At 44.2% G+C, this 22,332-nt stretch overlaps 3 protein-coding genes across 9 annotated transcripts; 2 read left to right on the top strand and 1 right to left on the bottom strand.

Moving 5' to 3' along the window:
- The first annotated feature begins 370 nt into the window (after positions 1–370).
- Positions 371–4,618, top strand: cdc20 (cell division cycle 20 homolog). 3 transcript variants are annotated; one of them, XM_030363050.1, is made up of 11 exons: positions 371–537; positions 903–1,109; positions 1,217–1,353; positions 1,446–1,542; positions 1,669–1,791; positions 1,957–2,153; positions 2,260–2,354; positions 3,179–3,416; positions 3,597–3,722; positions 3,828–3,945; positions 4,051–4,618. In XM_030363050.1, exons 2-11 carry the CDS (start codon positions 926–928, stop codon positions 4,224–4,226), a joined length of 1,491 nt encoding a protein of 496 aa, XP_030218910.1. In that variant the 5' UTR covers positions 371–537; positions 903–925; the 3' UTR covers positions 4,227–4,618. The 3 variants fall into 3 exon arrangements, with proteins under 3 accessions (XP_030218910.1, XP_030218911.1, XP_030218912.1); XM_030363051.1 differs by having other exon boundaries at positions 434–532; XM_030363052.1 differs by having other exon boundaries at positions 502–537; positions 888–1,109.
- Positions 4,619–5,958: 1,340 nt separating this feature from the next.
- Positions 5,959–12,093, bottom strand: elovl1a (ELOVL fatty acid elongase 1a). Of its 3 annotated transcripts, none has more exons than XM_030363079.1 (8): positions 9,430–9,498; positions 8,434–8,517; positions 8,142–8,332; positions 7,805–7,885; positions 7,441–7,497; positions 7,231–7,336; positions 6,828–6,967; positions 5,959–6,709 (listed from the first exon to the last, which is right to left on the bottom strand). In XM_030363079.1, exons 2-8 carry the CDS (start codon positions 8,492–8,494, stop codon positions 6,425–6,427), a joined length of 921 nt encoding a protein of 306 aa, XP_030218939.1. In that variant the 5' UTR covers positions 8,495–8,517; positions 9,430–9,498; the 3' UTR covers positions 5,959–6,424. The 3 variants fall into 3 exon arrangements, with proteins under 3 accessions (XP_030218939.1, XP_030218938.1, XP_030218940.1); XM_030363078.1 differs by lacking the exon at positions 9,430–9,498 and adding an exon at positions 11,908–12,093 and having other exon boundaries at positions 6,079–6,709; XM_030363080.1 differs by lacking the exon at positions 9,430–9,498 and adding an exon at positions 9,638–9,770 and having other exon boundaries at positions 6,079–6,709.
- A 3,357-nt stretch (positions 12,094–15,450) lies between these two features.
- On the top strand, positions 15,451–22,235 carry LOC115548439 (bcl-2-related ovarian killer protein homolog B). Of its 3 annotated transcripts, none has more exons than XM_030363088.1 (6): positions 15,451–15,813; positions 16,297–16,698; positions 17,008–17,022; positions 17,363–17,491; positions 20,389–20,552; positions 21,016–22,235. In XM_030363088.1, the coding sequence occupies exons 2-6, from the start codon at positions 16,476–16,478 to the stop codon at positions 21,139–21,141; spliced, it is 657 nt and encodes a 218-aa protein (XP_030218948.1). In that variant the 5' UTR covers positions 15,451–15,813; positions 16,297–16,475; the 3' UTR covers positions 21,142–22,235. The 3 variants fall into 3 exon arrangements, with proteins under 3 accessions (XP_030218948.1, XP_030218947.1, XP_030218949.1); XM_030363087.1 differs by having other exon boundaries at positions 16,927–17,022; XM_030363089.1 differs by lacking the exon at positions 17,008–17,022 and having other exon boundaries at positions 21,016–21,578.
- The last annotated feature ends 97 nt before the right edge of the window (positions 22,236–22,332 follow it).

The raw sequence follows: 22,332 nt of genomic DNA, 5'->3' as shown, positions 1-22,332 counted from the left end.
TTAATCATGTTTTATTTAAATGTTAGAAATTTGACCAGCACAGGCAGAAATGAAAAGAACTGGATGAAGAAAATGACATTCACAATATTTTACAGGAGCAAGGAATGGAGGGAAAAAGAAGCAGGTATTTTGTTATGTATCTTAATGATACTGAACTAATTAGAAGCATTCAACCTTAAATATATATACATATATATTTTTTTTATTATTTATATTCATTTATTTATGCTGGTAGTTTGTTTATTTTGTTTTGTTTGCTTGTATGCTTTTTCTCTGTATTATTTTTTATGATTTAAAGTATCATTTGCCAACGTCCTTGCTACATACTCCCGTGTAGTAGTCCAGTAGTTGGCGGTATATAGTGAAGAACTCTGATCTGCCACTAATCAGAAGAAGAAGAAGAAGAAGAAGAAAAAGAATGGGCCAATCAGCGCAGTGCTTTTCGACATTTAAACAAGACGTTGGGGGATTCATAATTTTAAAATTTCTGAACCGGAGGAAGGTTTGCCGTGCTTGGCTAATACTAACTGAGGTGTGGTGAGTAAAGATTGGTTTACATTCACAACACTTTGCTGAATGGTCTTTATAGCGACTACAGACAGACTGTAGAAATATGTAGCTTAATTGTGTTTTACCTAGATAGTTTTGTTTTTGTTTCAGATTTGTACTTTATAGAAACGCTGTGTTTGTTAAAAACCTGGTAGCATGCATCTTGTTGTAATCGTCATAGTTGGATGTCTGCTCTATTAAGTATATTTAAATGCAGCCATGTACGCGATCGTCGACTGTTGCGTATTGTCCTTTTAGCCCAGGAGCCATCCTGTTTAAAATGCAACTTTTTTATCGCTAGAGAAGCAACCGTGTGTTTTTTGGTCCTATGTTAACAGTGTCTTCATACACAGATCATTTGGAAAGTGCCTCAGCCATGGCTCAATTCGGATTCGAAAACGATATTCAAGGCATTTTGAAGTTGGACATGCCAATCACAAACGCGCCCATGGCCAGATGGCAGAGAAAAGCCAGTACCTCAACCTCCTCCGCTTTACCATCACCTGGGAAGTCTGTCAACCTTTCGTTGACCACATCGAAGACCCCAAGCAAAACTCCAGGTAACGTAAACAGCCTTGACAGTGTTGCACCTGTTACATTTGTCGGGGCAGTGGACATGTGCCGATGCTGCTGTTCAATAAAACGTATTGCCTCACTGTTTCAATAGGAAAAAATATAAAATGCACACCATCCAAAGTTGGAGGCGATCGCTTCATCCCGATCAGAAACGGACAGCAGCTCGATGTGGCCAGCTTCCTGTTAACCAAGGAGAATGAACCTCTGGATCCAAACAACCCCGCGTTGGTAATGAGATGCAATCAGCAGGAATTAGTATCGTCACCCTTTTCTATTGGAATAATTGCTGAGATATGCTGACATTTATTTGAATGTTGAAGGAGAACCAGAAGGCGTGGTCAGTCTCTCTCAATGGGTACGCCGTTGAAGAGGCAAAGATCTTGCACCTTGGTGGAAAGCCTTTGAATGCCCCCGAAGGTAACGGAATTGAAGAAATGTTCTTGCTTGACTATATTCTTGGGAGTCCTAATGGCTATTTGATTTGACCCATCCTGGATTGAAAAGTAGTCTTCTTATGTTGTATGTTACCGTTCTGATCTACAGGTTACCAAAACAACCTAAAGGTCCTTTACAGTCAAGTCACGCCTTCTTCAGTCAAAAAGACGAGATACATCTCGTCGGTTCCTGATAGGATCTTGGACGCTCCAGAGCTCAGAAATGACTTTTGTAAGTTAATGGTTTGACCAATATTGGCAAGGACTGAGTCATTGCAATATGGTAATTTCAAATAAGCTTCTACCACGTTTCAGTTGTTTATTTATTATTTATTGACTCTTGAATAGAGGACACCCTGTATTCAATATGGCTCCCTCTTTGTCCCACAACCAACAGACCTGAACCTGCTCGACTGGAGCAGCCGGAACCTTCTCGCTGTGGCGCTACATGACAACGTCTACCTGTGGGACGCCACCCGAGGCGAAATCACGCTGTTGATGAAGATGGAGCGGGAGGAGGACTACATAACCTCCGTCTCCTGGACCAAAGAGGGCAATTACTTGGCCATAGGAACCAGTGACTTCAAGGTTCAGGTGAGCGACTGACTGCACACAGACATGGTTGACGAGCACGCGGTGAACGAATGACGGGGTGACTGAAGCTCATTCCTGCCTGTACCCCCCCCTTCTGCTCTCATAGTTGTGGGATGTGGAGAATCAGAAGCGCCTGCGAAGCATGACTAGCCACACTGCTAGAGTGGGCAGCCTGAGTTGGAACGACCACATTCTGTCCAGGTAATCTTGCTAATGCAGCATGGCTATTGTGTGACCGTTGATTGGATAACATGCACTACCGACAATTTGTAGGATATGAGGATGTATTTAATGTAGTGACTGATTGGCTGTTGAATGATCCACGTTGTCTAGTTTCAACCTTTTTTTTAAAGTATTATGTGTGATTGTATTTGTAAGGAAATGTGCATTACGTAAGACTGAAACATGGATGTTTACATTATGTCATAATGAACATTGACGTGCTAAATAGCCACGCTTCCTTTGGTTACCATTAATGTCTAAATTTAATAATGTTTACTCTTATTTTAATTTTTAGGCTATCAGTACAACAAAATGCCTAATTAAGATCTGTATTTTGTGTCACAATTTGTTCAATAAATGCCTTTCAAAGGTGCCCCTACATCCAGGACACAACCCCCTAGGGTACATGGATTGATGGGTTGAAATTTTATATAGTGCTTTTCTAGACACTCAAAGACTCTTTACAGTGTAGGGGGGACCTCACATATACACATTGATGGAAATATTACTTCAACAGACCACTTTATTCAGCTCTCCTTGGAAAAAACAATCATCTGGTGTCTGTTAAAGAGATTTGCAGTTGACGCAAATGTGACTGGGAGTCCAACGCCCACTACGCACCCCATCCCCCCACTACGCACCCCATCCCCCCACTACGCACCCCATCCCCCCACTACGCACCCCATCCCCCCACTACGCACCCCATCCCCCCACTACGCACCCCATCCCCCCACATTGGCCACTCATCAGGAAGACCTGCTATCGGTTTGAAGTGCGGGTCTCATATTCCCTCGTCTCCCCAGTGCGTCACGTTCAGGACACATCCACCACCACGACGTCCGGGTGGCCAACCACCACATCTACACGCTGGAGGGCCACACGCAGGAGGTGTGCGGCCTGGAGTGGTCCCCCGACGGCCGCTACCTGGCCAGTGGCGGCAACGACAACATGGTGTACGTGTGGCCCGGTCTTGGCGAAGGCAGCATCGGCAACGAGAGCCAGTCCCTCCACTGCTGGAGCGAGCACCAAGGTGCAGTTAAGGTAAGGCATTGGTATCTGGATGAAGTAACATGTAACTCAAGCTTGTGTGTTGTTGTAGTTCATCGTCACTTGTGTGTAGAATGTTGAGCTACCCATTACAGGAATGCCAAAGCCGTGTTACCTGAGGGAAAGCTGCACCAAATGGATCAGTGAGAAGTATTTCTTTTCTTTCTTCTTTAGGCTTTGGCTTGGTGCCCATGGCAGCCAAACATTCTGGCATCCGGCGGCGGCACCAGTGACCGACACATCCGTGTCTGGAACGTCAACAGTGGCTCCTGTATCAGTGCGCTTGACACACAGTCCCAGGTAACTTCCCAGGTTACTGTTAACCCTGATGGTGTTTTCCTTTGTGCTGTTTGAGTGCTTTATATTATGTGCCACGCTCTCTCAACTTGATGACTGTGACTGCAGATCTCCTCGTTGGTGTTTGCACCTAACTACAAGGAGCTGGTGTCGGGCCACGGCTACGCCCACAACAACGTGGTCATCTGGAAGTACCCGTCCCTCACCAAAGTGGCTGAGCTCGCCGGTGAGTCGAAGCGTTAAAACGTCTCTACATTCCGACCCTAGGAACAACTCGCCTCCGTCAACTCTTCTGCTTGTCTTCTCAATTCCGTGTATGATTCCTCGACAGGCCATGAAGACAGGGTGCTCAACTTGGCTCTGAGCCCGGACGGCTCCACTGTCGCCACGGTAGCCGGCGACGAGACGGTGCGCCTCTGGAAGAGCTTTGAGCTGGACCCCATTAAGAAGAAGGCGACGCGGATGTTGAAGTCCACCAGTAGCGTCATTCACCAGACCATTAGGTGATGACTCTGATCTGATTTTTCGGTCAATGGGGTCATTGTCGTTGACTATATGTGATCTGTTTTTATTATTTCCTAGCGGAAGAAAGACTTTTTTTACTTAAATTATATTTTAATCATGATGGTTGTTGGTTGAATCATCAGAAGGTAGTTGGGTTTTATTTTGTTTTATTTTTGTCAGTCGTCTTGTTTATGTATGTTTGCCAGGAAGTTTTACAATGTTTTCTGCTGATGTTGTGCATTGTACTGGATGAGAGCATGGGGAATAAATTGTTCCAACATTTTATCTATAGCTCCTGTCACATGTAAGTCTCAAACGAGCCAATGCCCTCACAGCTCTACTGTAAACCTTGTATCTAAATACATCCTGGGAAATAAATTGAGCATTGCACTTTACACATCCAGCTACGTTCCTTATGGTTTCCGTCTGGCGCTCTTTCACCCATGAGGGGAATGGGTAGGCCAAGGGACACTCCAGCAGATAGTGCTAAACACACACATACAACTCAAGGGACTGGGAGGAGCTGCCATTTTTCAAGATCTGTTTCCAGGCATTCATGAAAGGATCATTTTTGCCAAGTAAAGATGTTCTATTGGTTATTAGTCATCCGCTGGTACCACATGGAAGTATATGAGATTAACATTACCCTTTACGTGCTTTTCCCGGCAATATACAACTGAATAGAGTGGCGAAGTCACGCCCTTTCCGGTAGAGCCCACGGGACCTATGAGATCGAAAAATATGAATGTTTCAATGGGGAAAAAAATATCTTCTGGTCTGTCTTTATATGCCCCGGATTGCACATGTGTTTGGGGATTTATATAATTGTTCATGCCAAGAGTTTGACCGTTGATTTTGAAATTGTTCAGTTAAAGGCAAGAGAAAACGGACTACGCGTCTCGTATGTGACGTCACGCTCCCTTCGACTGGCGTGGACTGAGTCCGACACTCTCCCCATCGGCATAAATGAAACTCCACATGCCAACTTATGGTTTTCACCTCTTTCGATGCTTTTATCCTCCACTTGGAAAAAACCAGTGTAGTGGAGCAGAGAGATCGCCATGTCTGTACAGGACTTCCAAGTGCGGGTGGTGACGTATATCATTCGCGTCGAGAACAGCAAGGGGCTGTAGTTCACAAAGCGGATTCACACACCCTTACATTATCGAACTTCTTCGCGAATTTTGTTTCCTTTGCATGAAAATTGATCATTTAAACCCACAAACATGTGTAATCGAGGGATTATAAAGACTTGGCCCAGAAAATAATTCTCAGTTGAAACCCATTCATGTTTTCGATCTCATAGGTCCCATTGGCTCTATCGGAAGGGGCGTGACTTCGCCACTCTAGAGGGCTACTTGCATTCACAACTCAGACGCACCAGTGATTCAGAAATCTGTCGAGCAGGCAAATTTGTTGTGCAGTTTTCCAAGAATAGCGATCAATTCCAATGCACACATGAAGACATGCTTTGGAATAGACTGCATCTATCCCAGGACGCTCCATTTTTACACTAGTGACAAGTAAAAAAAATAATTGAACTTGGCGTATGAATATGCACTTCAACTAAAGGGCAGTTAATGCCTTAGGTGGATTACTTAGCCTATCCCTTGCCGTTCCAACACTGTACTAGACTTAATTTACAAATGTTAGGGAAAGTAGGCTATGGAATGTAATTGGTTATTTAACGTATCTCGTGCATAGAAAGCAAATCGATTTGAACTCAGACCATAGCTGATGTCGAAGCAACACATTTATTTGATCTCAAAACATTTACTCAGTTAAATTAAAAATTAAGAAAAAATACGAAACATTGGACACTTGGATACAATGACAACATTCTTGACAACCTGCGTAGCAACAACTTGCATGTGGTAGTCTTTTCAGGAATTGTGCGAATCCTCCCGAGGAAAGGGTTAATCCAACTGTCAATCGAGTCTGGGAATACCATCAGTGACAATTGACTATCTTCATCCAGTGTATATCACGGTCGAGTTTAACAAACGAATAATCTGAAAACAATGTGGCAAGCAGACACCAAACTGTAAAATCCATTCGTCCCCAAAAAAATCAGTGCATAAATATAATTACAGAAATTTCATTCAGTTGACCAGTAACCGTGTGAACTCGATGGCATTCCTGGAGCTCCGATAGATTGTCATTTTTGTCTCTCTCTCTTCAGTGGAAAAAAAAAAAAAAGGTTAGATTTCCTTTACTTTGTTCACGAGCACTTTGCCGTTTGACAGGTAGGGCGCCGTTCCGTTTTCTAGTTCCTTGACCGTGGCGGGTGCCACGCCGTTCTCCTTGGGGTGGGCCACGGGGAGCCGCTTGCCCTTAATGTAGGCCTGCACCCAGAAGTGGGCGAAGAGGAAGAAGAATAACGTTCCGTACATCCAGATGAGGAGGATCCACAGAGGCACCTGGTAGTCGCAGTCCTTCATGAAGTAGTATTGGCTGATGTGCACCGACACCATAATGAACTGGATCTAGACAGGAGATGAACGATTCAAGTTAGACAACAATATCGTTGTAGAGCATGCCAGGGGGTGCCTCAACGTATAGTCAGATGCAAAAACAAAACTTTGGGTTAAGACGGAGCCCTACCAGCTGGACGGCTGTCAAGTACTTCTTCCACCAGAGGTACTTCTGGAAGCGGGGTCCTGCAGACGAGAGCCCGTAGTAGAAGTACATAATCACGTGGACCCCTGCATTTATCATGGAGTGGAAGTTGCCCATTCCTGCGACTGGAAGACAAGTCAAAATAGGATGAGATCTTTTTATAAAATATTATAGACCTAACCAAACACAAAATGTAACAGCCAATCCCCTCCATTCCCCCTTCTATTTACTCATATCAAGAGTTAATTTGGGTCAAATACAGACCTATAGTAGATATTCTTTGAAATAGGTTGGGCATTGAGCCTTTCACACACAATTTATTTTCAAACGTAAGGCCTTTGACTACAATGTCCATTTGACCGTTGACAGCAATGAGGTGAGAGGTTACCAGGGGTCAGGGTGATGCCCCACCACCAGGTCCAGGGCATAAACGAGTGGTGGAAGACATGGAGGAACGTGATCTGGCTCTGTTTCTTTCTCAGGACAAAGAATAGCTGCAAACAAGAGCATTTACTCGTTAATTATAGACATTAATTGTTTAGCGATCACTTGATGTTAAGAAGTAAAAAAGGTACAAATGTTGGATTGAAACACTTACAGTGTCAAGAAGCTCAATGTACTTCGAAATATAAAAGATCCAGGATGCTCGAACCATCTGGAAAGATAGAAGTAGTGTCAGTGAATGTGTGATATTCATAGCATGCTGCGATAATGAATTTAGGTCAGTTTTTCAAGTATCAATCCATCTAGTATTAACATCGTGACACACTTGGAGCTCACAACAGAGTTTAAGGCCCAATCCCATTTCTACCCCTTACGCCTTCCCCTTACCCCTTCAAAACAAGGGGGAGCGGTAAGGGGAAGGGGTAGAAATGGGATTGGGCCTAAGTGTAGCCTGCAGACTAAAAGGTGTAGCATCAAGTATGACCCACAGCGATAGAAACAATGATTCAGCAGCTTACCCCAAGGGCCTGTGTGCTGCTTGAGAAGTCACACAGATCACACCGCCACGAGTACGTCGTTCCCCATCCCCACACTAAGAACTGGCAGGGCAAAACACATCACATGTGTCATCACATTTGATATCGACCAATCAACACATACCACAAAAGGTACAACAAGTAAGGCGTCGATAGGATAGTGACTGTGTGGAACTGTATTCGGATAGACTAGTCTAGTCCTTTTCTGTTACAAAAAGAAGGAATTCACTGAAAAATAATAATATTTTGCACTTTTATTTTACATTGACACAAAAGACTGAATTGTTGGGTCATTTCAATGAGCAGGAAAAGCATTTACCTGATGCACTATGTATCCATTCATGACTACCATGGAAAAGTTGTAGACCACCATGGGGGCCTTGAGGTCGAGGGGCTTGCGGTTGGCCATGAAGCGGGGTCCCGCGTACACCGAGAGGAAGACGTAGGTCAACAAGATGAGGGTCATCAGTACGGGGCTGTGCATCAATAGGTAGCCCCTCAACCGGTCATCTGCAAATCACCAGAGCACATGGAGGCGTTGTTGCACGGACTATAGGAGAGATTACCACACAACTATGTTATCAACCCAACGCAACGCAAACAGTACTCACCAGTTCTCTGTATAACGAGGGCGTGGAGCCGTAAAACATTTGCCATGATTTCTTGCAGCATGGTGACGGCCTAAGTTTGTCCCCCTGAAATTCAGAAAACCAGAAAAAGGATTCAAGCTATGTTTGACATAATGCTGCCTGCCTGCGGGAGAATGGAGCCTAGCTGAGAGTGGGTAAGGGAGGTAATAAAACAACCCGGTCCAGCTGCTTCCTCCACACCGACTAAACAAACAGTCAGGAGGAGGCTCATTCAACACCATCCACGGCCCAGGGCAGTACGCCCCGACAGGTAAGAGGCGGCAGGGGGGGGGGGGGGGGGTAATATACACAAAGACATTAGCATTTTCACTCAATATCATTCAACTAAAATTTATAAAAAGAATGAATGTAAATAATTGAAAATGATCGGGGAGAATGTCATCTTCGATTCAAAGCCCATGTCCAATCATACAAGAGTTTTTTTTTTTTTTAAATCCCCTGTTGCCAACTGTAATCTCCTGCTCAAACAATGAGGTGACTTACTGAGCAAGTCAAACAGGTAAAGAGGTGAGCCCTAGTAGCAAGCCTTCCATCTGAGGTCATAGATAGGAACTTAGCCCAGGTTGTCATCGGAAGGTGGGTGCCTCCGGTTAGGAAAGTAAAAGCATCCCCCTAGGATTATACCTCAACTGCCATTTTTACTCAATGAGCTCAACGTGGAGCCGAGACGAATGAATGGAATGAACGGGTGCCGGGACACAGAAGAGACAAGAATAGGGGACAATATAGAATATAGATACAGATATAGCCAAAGTCACAGAATGACACTCCTGATTGAAACAAATAGTCCTAAATGTTAAATCCTAAACTTGGCTTGCTCACTCTTGATGTGTATCTATTAATCAAGGCACCCCAGGGTCTTGGGTAGTTACCCCAGTACACTTAAGAAAGTCTCAGACTACCCATATAGGATTCAAGTGTAATTATGTCCCTGCTAGATTCACACAAGTCACTCACCTGAGTGGAGGTCCTCAGCCCCTATATGTCCCCCAATCTGGAGTACAGCAGCTGCACTGCTGCGCAAATCAAACACCGGTCTCTCTACTCATAGAGACCAACGTGATTCCAATGCAATGCCAGTGAAGGAGGGGGGGGGGGGGGAGGGGGGTGGGGGGTGCTTCACTGGCATAAAAAAAAAAGCCTAAGCAATGTAAATCCAACCTACAGTGTGAGGTCCTTTTCACCGTCGCTGGAATGGTAGAATGTGAGGGGGAAGACACCAGAGACAAAGAGACGAGAGAGAGAGAGAGAGAGAGAAGTCAAACTGGAAGGCCAAAGTGTGGGACGGCACTCTTTCGACTCTATAAACCCCAGCCCTTTACTACAGACAACGCCTTGATAGTTTCAGGCCCACACCCTGTTTCAGGCCGAGGCTCCACCTCCTTTTCCTCATCAATGGAGGTTTAGATAGGGCTTTAGATGGAGAGATCGATGGTCATTTAAATATGGGTATGGGGTCGCCAACCATGATCGCAATGATTTGCCATCATGGTTAGACTTTGTGAGTGGGGGACATGTGTTGACTGTGTGTGGGGGTGGGCGAGGGGGCAAGAGAGTTTCTATGAAGGGCTAAGACAGTATGTAGCAACCACTGACCATACTGCTATGAAGTAACCTATCAATAGTTTTGGTATTTGGGGGATAGGTTAACCCAGCACAGCATTAAATGAATGACTACAGTGTGTAAAGACTTAACAACACAGCCAAGCTGAACATGGCTGTGGGCCTGCCCACACTCATAATGACAAGCTATGCACAGTCCCGCGTCTCTGGTTCTACCTGTTTGCCGGGCATAGGGGATGGGCGTGCCATGGATGGGAACTTGGAATTGACTGATCCATTCTGCAAGAATTGCAAGAATCTGAATGTGTGCGTGCACACACACACACACAGTAGGTTTTACTCTTTCTATAGAAAGAAGAGTTGAGAAGTTTATGATTATGTTTGTGTATTTATGAAACCATAAATATACATATGTAATTGTGTATAAGTGACATACATGTCGATTTTTTTTAAAGGTTGTACACGGCTAAGGTTTTAGAATGTCGATAGATGACGTATCGCAATGTGAGGGCAGTTTACTCATGTCACTCTTACTAGATTGCAGTGTATACAATGAGGTCCTAGTAGAGTGAACACCTAGATTCAACAGCACCTTGGGTGAACTGGTGGCTGCCAGCTAACAGGACTGGGGTCTCTGCCACTTAAGAAAAACAAAGCCGACAAAAGCCCCGAAACTAAGGTAATTAACAATTCCAATAGATTCTCTGAAAGACCCTGATGTCGTAAAGGTGTAGCTGTAGTTGTACTTCACCAGGTCTTTAAATCGACACATGATTCAGTTATAAAGCCTAAATCATAAACAACTAATTAAGATATTCCAATATAAAAATCCAGGCACATTTAATCACAGCCAGGGAGACATCCCAGAGAACACAACTTAAATATGTAAAAAAAAAAAGAAGTAAAATACAACAAAAAAAAACAGCATTTAAACAAACCAAATAGTTATGTTCATGGTCTAGATATGTTCTGGTAGAGATCATGATCATGCTACATGGCTAGGCTCACCGCTGTGCATTATATTCCTCACCATACAAATCCCTAACTGTTCTAGTGGGTCTTGTGACAGGTAGGGCCCTCTTAGTCTGACTCTGGCCCAAATAAAGTGAATTCCATAGAAACTAGTAAACAGCCTAACAAAACGACGACTACCACGGCTCTCAGCCACAACAGTCCACGAGACCAACTGCTTGTCCTCAATTATATAATTGTCTAATTATGCATGGTAGGTGCTACTGGGGGACTAAGGCTAGGCTATGTGACCCGCAGGGCTAAATCAAATAATGGACAAGGTATTAAAACCAAAATATTTGAATGTGTGTTTTCTGAGTTGGAGAGGAGAATTTCTAGCCCTCCATTCACATGGCAGTGTGTGCCTTCATTGTTCAAATTCCATGTTCATGTTATTGGTTAACTTGATACCCTAGGCTGTGGCATGTTGAAAATGACCCTCAGGCATCTCTACATCCTTGGTCTGATCAGAATGACAAGACCTCCCTGTCAATTGATTAAATATACTACAGTGTGTACATCATTTTCTTGACAATAAATAGGACTATCGAACTTCATGGAAAGAGCTCCACATTGCTATGATCAAATAAACGAATTACAATAAACACCCTTAATCTTGTGGGCCCTAGAAGATCAACCCATCAAAGCCAACCTTCAACATTGGACCAAACACTGAAATAGCCTTAATTATCAACACGGGTCATCCACCGGTTTTTGGGGCATACGAGTGTACGAGAACTTTCAGTCAACTATTCTTTGTACAAGGTAGCTATACAGACGTCGGCCCCATTCATACCCCACAGAGAGAAACAAATCGACGGCCTGAGTGTTTGAAGTGAGACGACTTTAATTAACACTTACCTGAGGTCATATGATAGTTTCCAGGGATTAATAATTCAAGGAATAACGTGTATCAACTTAATATTAAACTCCCATAATTGTGCAACTTTAATTAAATCACATTCCCCACTAATAAGCCCAAACATGTGTATAACGTTCGAAAAGTCGTGTCCTCTCTCGGAATAGTTTGCGGCGACCTCATTGGTCAGTCTTGATGGGAAGACGCACCTGCTTCCTCCAGCATGATTAACGTCTGGGTACTCCTGGATCCTGCAGTGTGGCGTTTCCCCGGTCTACCACAATATAGTTTCCGGATCCGTACAACCTAATATCCTATTGCCTTCGCCTGTTTGAGGTCCACAGATCGAGAATAATATGGGCAAATAAAAACCAAAAAAAAAAGAGACCGAGAATAAATATCGAGTTTTGACGAACAATTTCATAAAACAATATCCCGAACAAGTAACGGAAACGGATATGATTGAATGTAACGCCCTCCCTCTTGCCGTTTAACGTATCTGAAATTCCCGCACTCTCTCGCCAATAAAGCTCATTTGGTCTACCCCGTTTAGGCATCCACCAACAGCGACATCGCTGATGTGTTTTTATTTACATCTGTCCCTTCCCGTCCTCTCTTTAATTTTATTGAACTACCCGTTGGTAGTTCATGCGTGCAGCTTTCTCGAGATCCACTCATCCAAACAACTTCACACCCTTCACCGCGCTTCTTTGGGTCCTCGGCACTACAGCCATCTCTACTACGCCATCTCTCGTTCGGTTGTTTAGAACTGAAAATCCGGTTGCCAGGACAACGTGACGTTTACATTTTAGTACTCTATTACTGTACGTTCACACCAAAAGCTGTAAGATGCAAAATCGCTGAACAGCTCAAAAGGCAACGTTGTCAAAAATGTTTACAGCTCATATCGCTCATGCGATCTTGCTTTTCCATTTAAAGTAGCCGCGCTCTTTGCCTAGGCGTTGAGGCAAGTGCAGTTGCTGATGCAGCCGAGTCACAAAAACACAAGATAGTCACAAGTTTGGTCAATAGAAAAATAAGAATAAGAATAAATACATGAAACACTGAATAACTAGTTAATGGAGCGATTGCTTATATGCTAGATTATAGCCTATTTGTTTGCTATCCTATGTCTAATTGCGCGCGCGTTGCCTATTTAATCGAGGACAAAAGGGGACATTTCATAGTGGTTGGTGGAAATCGGGACATTTGAGCTCGGGACACGCAAATCAAAATCGGTACTGTCCCGGCAAAATCGGGACGTCTGGTCACCCTATGTAGCCTACCTGCAATTGGTTAGATCAGTAGGCCTACGGAGATCCGAATTGCATTCCCGTTATAAACCAGCGTTCCCGCTATAGCGTTCTAGCGCTCAAATTATGTTCTATAAATGAAGTTGCGGCCAACCTCTTTGGCCACATCGTCACACGCCTTTGCTTTCTAATTCCTACCCCGGTAAATGAACAGGCTTATACGATGGCCTGCAACAGCTGCAATTATTCTTTCACGCACCAGGATGAAGGAACACATGTTTTGGTAGGAAATACGATCTAAAGTTTGCGCGTATGTTTACTGGGACCCACGCCGGCGAGAGACATCTACATTCCGATTGTCTGGCGGTCATTTACAGCCGAAACGCTACTAGCTCATTTGCACAGAGTTGAGCTGTTTTCAACTTTACAGCTTAGCTATCGCTCAAGCATTTTATCGCTCCTATCGCTTTATCGCGCCTGTCTCATACAAAGTGTATGGGCCTTTATCGCTCAAAACGCTAGCTTTTGGTGTGAACGTACTGTACGTTCACACCAAAAGCTGTAAATGATGCAAAATCGCAGAATACCTCAAAACGCAACGCTGTCCAAAATATTTATATCATCGCCCATCACGTCAACCATTTTAAAATTCTATCTTGCTCCTCAAAACATTCCGATTGGTTGTCGGGTCATTTACTGTACGTTCACACCAAAAGCTATAAAGCGTTTCGAGCGATAAACGCCCATTCACTTTCTATTATGGCGCGTTTCCACTGCAGGGTGCGGAACGGATCGGATCGCAAAGGTGCGGGTCGGGTCGCGTTTCCACCGCCAAAAGTGTGCGTGACCCGGACTTTGCCGTACCCGTTCCGGCCCCATTCTCGGGACTCCTCCGTTGCGGTACCCAAAACAAGACCAGACGCCTGAAAGTGTCCCGTGAAATTCTAGCTACACCCCCCCTCCGTTGATTGGTCAACAGAATCGTCACTTCCGGGTGACGCGGGGATAAAAACAAACAAACAGTAGCCTCGAGGTATTATTCTTTACAATTAACATGTCGCGTAAAAAGCTTGCTTGGGCGAACAAGGAGGTGGAGACGTTCGTCTGCATTCTTGGGGAGGAAGACGTTGTTTACGATGTTTACGTAGCTGCCGCGGCGATCGACATCCGGCCTACCACCAAGGGTACTGTCGGCAGTGGAAACGCGACCTCGGAACTGAGCTGGGCTATACCGCCCCCTCCCTACCGCACCTTTGCGATCCGATCCGTTCCGCACCCTGCAGTGGAAACGCGGCATTAGACACGCTCGATAAAGGGATAGGAGCGATTTAAAACTAAAGCTGTAAAGAGTTGAAAACAGCTCAACTCTCTATGCAAAAGAGCTAGTAGCGTTTCGGCTGTAAATGACCGCCAGCCAATCGGAATGTAGATGTCTCGCCGGCGTGGGTTCCGGTAAAAATACGCGCCAGAGTGATATGAGCTGTAAATATATTTGACACCATGGCGTTTTGAGCTATTCAGCGATTTTGAGTCTTTTACAGCTTTCGGTGTGAACGTACAGTTACAGCTAAATCGAGCTATTTGCATAGAGTTGGACTGTTTTCAACTCTCATTTACAGCTTTAAAGCTATAGCTCAAGCATTCTACCGCTCTTAACGCTTCATCGTCCATGTCTTAAAGAAACTGAATGGGCGTTTATCGCTCGTAACGCTTTTTCGCTTTTGGTGTGAACGTACGGGGAGTTAATTAGCAACAAAGCCATACTATGTTCCCCTCATATGACATACCTTGCTAAATCGCAACACTTGGTTATTAGTCTACCAGGAGGCAAAAGATGAGACCTATGGGTTCCACAAAAATACCGTTTCCTATTAATAATTAAGATGATTGTTATGTTGACATAAGGTTCAGCAGGGTGCAGGATAAGGATGTAGGCTTTTCAGTACTAAGCACAAAGAAGTCCTGATACCTATGACAACAGCGTCATCTTGTGGTGGAGGATAGCAAAACATTTATAATCGTCGACCAACCCGTATCAGACGTCAATGTCAAACTTAAAAATAAAACAACGGGACTTAAACTTGAACCAACACGATGGACCAGCTGTAAGCGTGGCCTGTAAGCAAAATAAACATAAACTAATAACACAAAAATAATCAAATAAAAATGAGACCAAAAAAATGTAGGCCTATTAGACCAAAAAAATATCAACCAAGCCTACGCATGACAATAGAAACTTATGCCCATTGATGTGATATATCCACGGGGGGGCTCTTATCTCCGCCTCCAATGCACACGGAGGAGGAGCAACATGTGCTTGATCTGTGTTCATCCGCTGTCACCACCCCGTGCGGCCGCTCCACGGGAAAACTAAACTCATAGGTGGAGGAGAGAGGGAAACTAAACTGATCAACGAGCAGGGCGCAAGCAGAAGAGTTGACACAGAAAGTCGGCGTTACTTCAGACCCTCCGTTAACTGGTGGAATTAAAGGAGTAGGTAGGCCTGTTCAGGATTGCTTTCGCTGTTTTGACAGTGAAGGGAAGCGAGTGGAATGAGAAACAGCCTCTGCACGTACAGTGTTTTTCTAACTAAGTAAAGTCCATCTACACTTTATGGATTTCTAACGCGTGGACTTGCTTGGCACGACGTTCAAGGTAAAGGATGGCCTCGGTTGAATGGAAATGCTTTTGTATGTTGATATAATCTCAGTCAAACATTGAAGGCTGTGTCTCAGTTGCACAATATTATACTTTTGTGATTCTTGTTGTTTCGTAATCAAAGAATCTGGCCATGTTTTGACTATCACACAACGTGAGTCATAATAACAACGCCTCCAGTATATTATGTAAGTTTCAGGCCGGATTTTTCAGTCTTCCTTGACACCCACCTATTTTTCTATACAAGGCAAACTGTGGCTGCAGCCGGAACACTCACTCACACCCACACACACACACACACACACACACACACACACACACACACACACACACACACACACACACACACACACACACACACACACACACACACACACACACACACACACACAGTCACACAGTAAAAAAAATGTATTCGTTTTCATTCAGCATTAATTTGTTTTTGCTTTAAAATGACTTTTCGTTTACCCCCACTCCCAGTGTACTGTCATGACCTTTGACAATCGTTCATCTCATCACTCGAGGTGACAACCTGGATCCAAGCCAACTATTACCTTACTCTTAAAGAGGTCTGGGGACCTGACCCACACCCCCCCTCCCGCGGGGTCGTGTCGTCAGAGGGACCAGGGGGGGGTGTGTGTGTGCGGTGCGACCGCATCATGGAAGTGCTTCGGAAGTCCTCAGAATTCGCTGCGGAGGTGCTGGACGTGTTTGACCGCTCGGTGAGCGACAAGGAGCTGGTGTTCCAGGCCAAGGCGCTGTACCGAGACTACGTCCTCTGCAGGCTCAACCAACACGGGTTTGGGTGGGCCAGGAGCGAGCTCCACTTCCCCTCCACCAGTGCAGCGCTGGCCGAGGTGTCTCTGGTGCTCCTGTATCTCGGTGAGAATGAAGAGATTAACGTGCAACACGAATGTCGAACCTGAAGGGCAATCAGTAGATTCTAGATCTAGATTCTAGTAGATTCTAGTTGATGTATCTCGTGAGAATAAAGTGATTAATGTGTAACACGACTGTCAAACCTGAAGGGTCATCAGTATATGCTAGGTCTAGGCGGGTCAATGAGTCACAAAATGCCTTGACCGTTCACAATTTTGTGTTTATTGGTAGGCCGACTGTATTCCTCATGCGGCCTTTACCCCTGGGTGTGTGCATCCTATTGGTCATCAGAGTTCCCCTTTCAATGCTCAGGTGGAAGTGCTGAACGTAAGCTGCATAGTGCATTCCATGCATGAATTATGGCTGGCGGCTACCACCCTTGATTATGCAGATATGGATTCAAGGGGAGATCTGGTTGATTCTGAATGACATAAACAGTTTGCCTTAATGGCTTGAACTGTACAAATGCAAACATTGTGCTCATTGTGTCGGTAACTTGGGACCATTTGTTGGTTAGTATGACATATGCTAGAGGGTGATATGTGGTTTATTTGAGACTATGCTCTTGGAATTAACATGATTTGTCATCAACTTTAGAGAATGGGTGTCATTTTCGTAACGCATCTTCTCTCTCCTCTCTCTGGGTTCTTCTTCCACTGTTACCTAGGCGATGAGTTGGAGTGTATGCACCCAAGTCTCTACAGGAACGTGGCTCGGCAACTCAACATTTCTGTTGCCATGGAGAATATGGTATCGGATGCCTTCATTGCTGTGGCAACAGAGATCTTTTCAACAGGTACACATATTTAGCCATACGTGGGCGGTGTCTGTGACGTTGGTGCGACCGACTCAATGGCAGGCAGGGTCTCCTTTTGTGGGCAGACAGTCTTGACTAGGCATCGGTCGGAAGGGGAATCTCTTGGGGAAAAGAGATGGGTTAAAAATAACCTAAGCGTCAGGAAGTGCCACATCCCTGTTTGCGTAATCATCCTTCAATTCAGTTGGCATATTGCAAGTAAGAACATGCAAAAAATAAAGAAAGAAAGAGCTGGGAGACGGTGTTGATGTAGTAAATGCTAATGTTCGACGTTGGACGTAACCATAATGACATTTTTTTTTAGTTGCATACATGTCACCAAATCCCAAAGCCTAAAGAAGCCAAGCCAAAGACAAACTCATGACTACTGTGAAGTGGGTTGCTTTTTTATATTTCTGTGTCAAAAAGTGCGCCAAAACTGGCGGGCCGGTTTTACCTGAGGACTTGAGTCTGTATTGTCTGATTACTAGTCTGTGTCTCGACAAGTCCTTCCCCTGCTCTGCCTCACAATCTGCAGCTTTGAAACATAGGAAGACCAGGCAAATCTTTATATGACCATTAACTTCCAATATGATTTACAGTTGGCCAGAGTGCTTATTCGTCCTTCCCTTTATTCGAAATAATTCAAATAATTATGACCCTAACCCTATCCCTTGATTTGATCATAGTTAATCGTTATTGTATGAGAGGCATTAACGATATCCAAACGTCCACACTCCTCTGTCTGGTGCACAGATATTTCACTCTAGTACTTTGAACCCTATCCCCTCTGGCATTCAGAGCTGCGCTGCAGTCGTATCTGAGTGCCGCACTCATCTCGGCATTCCCTGTCACCTAATGTCTGTCGCAGAAAAGAAGCCTTTGTAGATTTCACAAGAGGAATTCTTGCGGCGAGACCGTTTAAATGTAACCGACTGACAAAGGATGGATAACTTTGTAACGAGAAGAGAGTTGGGAGCGCTCGTAAATGTCCCTGCGATGCAAAAGAAACGCAGAGAACCCGAGAGGTCCACTTTGGCACATTGCCTGGAAAGATCAAAAATAAGATACTTGTTTTTTTCAGAGTAGCATGCTTGAGTTTCTGGTTGAATACGTCGCTGTCCCTGCATCACTAGAGAGCAATTTTTAGAATGGCGTGGGATTCCATCTTAAGAATAACAGACCACTGATCCTTGCCTGCCCCGGCTTTCTGCTCTGACAACTCACTGTAGATGGAAAGATATTGCTATTTTCTACACACTTGTCTGACCGAAACTATTTATGGTGTGTGATTGTTCCACTCGATGTCTCCCCTTGCTTGAAAAAGGAAATATCTTAGAATCCTCAATCCATCATTGTGGAACTATAAGGGGATGAACTTTAACGGTTTCTGCTTTTGTAACTCTAAATATAAAACTGAGTAGAAAGTATCCTCTACTAAGTTAAACAGTCACATTCCACACACAAGTCATGATCACGGATGAGTGTTAATGGTTGTTAACAAAGGCATTGCCATTGGTCTGTATAGTGGTGCCTCCATTTTCAGTAATAATCCAACTACAGTCAGTGCTTCCTCTCCTTCTCTAGAATTACATTACATTTAGGGCATACAGCTGACCCTTTATTCAAAGCGACTTACAATAAGTACATTTGTCCGAAGAAGGGGAAACAATATATGGCTCTCGGTACAATAAGAATGTTCATAGAACCATATGCCATCACTAGTAATCGTTAGCCAAGTCCCGTATACAACAAACTAATTGAATTCAATGCATTCATTCATTCATTCATTCATTCATTCATTAGTTCAAACGAAACTCCTTATCCTTCCTGCTCGTCTAAACAGTTTTAACCCTCCGACGTCTGTCACGACGGTCTATATTTGGGGCCGGCTTTCTCAGAACGGGGCGGGATCCTCGCACCAGGTGACCTGGATGTCTCCTGTGGACACTTATCGGCTCTAAGCTCTCCGACCTCTCCTCTCCGGGTGCCCGGCCTGGGTCCCGGTCCGCTGAGCTCAGGTCAGCAGAGAGCAGAGTATCGGCCCTGAGGTGGACTCGGGGCTTAGGGAGCCTAATGCTAATTGGGACCTGGCGTCGTCGTTGCGTCACTGATCCGTGCCGTCATAACACCCCCCTGCTGGCATGGCAACACGGCGGGATGTCCTCCAGACCTGAGCTCTTTTTGAAGTCGGCTTTATTTATTTTTCAAGAGCGATCAGAGAAGATGATATTAAATGCGATGCATTGTGTGGTGTGTGTTGACTCCCCACACACCCAAACACCCCTCCACGTTATTGTCCTGGGGTTGTGAAAGCCCTCCTGAAACACCTCCTTACTTTTTATTTATCAACACGTGCGTCATGTAACACGGCAACTAGCAAGACATCTTATCAGGCGCATAAATGTAAAAAGTGTTGACACAAGGCTGGTATTTGCCATTTCCTTCAGTGCAAGGTCCACTGCCTGGCCTACATACTGTATGTCTGGTCACTAGGAACTGGTTCAGAATGAGTTGTTTCCCTCAAATATTATTAGTTTGGTTGTAATGAGTATGATATCTAACCATGATTTAAATGATTGATTGACGCCTGAATTCAACTTACCGTGTGACTTTGATGAATAATCCATCAATAATCTACAATCGAATCAAAATATGTTTCTCTCTGTCTGCCTGTATGTATATGTGTATATAAGTGGATGTATTTTAAACAATATTTCCATTTATTAGTCTACACAATATTAGCACACTTGGATATAAATCCAACATGTAGAGTTGTGTTTACGCCAATTAAAGCCATTTATAAGTGTTCATATTCTCTTCTTAAATTGTGCATGTGTCTGTGTGTCATTCTCTTTCTAATGGTGTAAGACGTCGGTGTCTGTCTCTCGCCCAAGGTATAACATGGGGCAAGGTGGTGTCCATGTTCGCAGTGGCGGCGGGTCTGGCTGTGGATTGTGTGCGGCAGGGCCGGCCAGCCACCGTGCACGTCCTTGTGGACAGCCTTGGCCAGCTGGTCCGCAGGTACCTGGTGCCCTGGCTCAAGAGAAAGGGAGGCTGGGTGAGTGAGTGCAACACTGAGTATGCAGACTATTGCCTGCACTGTATACTCAAGGATTTATAGATCGTTATGCAAGTCCCCTATGTGGTAGTCCTTCTAAATGATCAGATGGAAATGTATGTTGGAAGATGGTGTGTGTGTGTGTGTGTGTGTGTGTGTGTGTGTGTGTGTGTGTGTGTGTGTGTGTGTGTGTGTGTGTGTGTGTGTGTGTGTGTGTGTGTGTGTGTGTGTGTGTGTGTGTGTGTGTGTGTGTGCGTGCGTGCGTGTGTGTGTGTGTGCGAGAGATCTCTATCGCTGGTCAGCCTTTCACAGGAAAATACTGCCCCCTATTGGCTGATTAACCATATTAAAGCTAAACTTGGACTTTTCATTAGCAAACCCAGTATTCCATCAAAAGTAATCACCTTTTGAAGGGATCTCTCTCTTTCTTTCATTCTCTCCCCCCGCCCCTTTCCCTCTCCAGACGGAAATTAGCAAATGTGTCATAAAGAAGGACGTCATCTCTGAACACCACTGGCTGTCCTCCACTGTGGAGTCCTTGAAGTACTTTCTCACTACAGTTTACGTATACGTCATGAAGGAACAATGACCTGATGGGACAAAGACAGTTTGCCCAGGCTCCAGCTTGCTTAGGCTTAAGTTATTTGAGATGAACACAGCTGCAGTGTGGAACAGACCTAACTTGACCTAACGGTTTGTTGGTGAATGGCCATCAACAAATGTATCATCTGCATTAACGTCATGCCTCTCGGATAAGTCCATAATAGGTGGCTACGCTTCATTCAAAGCTTAGTCACAATTATACTTTCATTGCATGATTCATTTTTTTTGTTGCCGGATTGTTTCAACCACATTTTGTCCAAAGACGTGCATGTCCATCAATGCAGTAAAAGCAGCTGGGTCCAGTTTTGTTGCACCTAATGCACTTTGTGACGTTACTTCCCACTGGTTTACTACAGCTTCACTGCCTGAAGCGGTCTGCTTCTCAAGAGGAAATGTCTGGTGCTTGGGGGGAACTACCAAACCGATTCGGGAGAATCAGATATGTGTATATCGTGAACATTGATGCTTTAAGAGTCTAAGCTTGTCGTTTTTGTTAAATCTTAAGATGAGCATCGTGCAGAAAAAGTGATTGCTCTTCGTTTCAGCTCTACATAGGAATTTACTGTTTTCAACAGCTATGTGACAACTATCAGGCTGTCATTCCTATTTTTTTCGGAGGACTCCATGTGGCAAATAGGTTTCATTCCAGAGAAGGAATGAGGTTATTTTTTAACTGCCATCAACTGTGTTGCACTTTAGGAGGTTTTCTGATGCGATTGTGTTCTACTACAGTGCACCCAGTTCTCCTTCCCAAACATCATAACCACCGTGACCAAAAAAACGATGAGTGATGATTATAGATATTGAGTCTAACTGTTGTGCCCGGTGTAAGTAACATTTGTTTTCCACTGCAACATTTCACAATGTTGCATATGTAGGTGATTATTATTTTCAAATCTGTAAATAGTTTTATTTATAATTTTAGCAATCGGAGCAATTGTGGTATTTCATTGACTCTGACAGCAATTATTGATTGTATAGTGTGCCTATTGGTTGTCACTTTAACTGTTAAATTATTTACGCGTCTGATTTTTCTTTTTTTACTCTGAAATAAACTTTCAACATCTTATCAAAATGCCAGCATTTGAGTCATGTTTCAATTATGCCACTTAACCGTGTTAGTAATGTCCATTAATAATATCCTTAAAATACATCTGCCAAAGAGTTATGGTCTCGC

The sequence above is a fragment of the Gadus morhua genome, chromosome 8 (genome assembly GCF_902167405.1).
Source record: "Gadus morhua chromosome 8, gadMor3.0, whole genome shotgun sequence".
Lineage (NCBI taxonomy): Eukaryota > Metazoa > Chordata > Actinopteri > Gadiformes > Gadidae > Gadus > Gadus morhua.
Note: the sequence above shows the minus strand (reverse complement) of the source record. Positions and strands in the feature narration are given on the sequence as shown.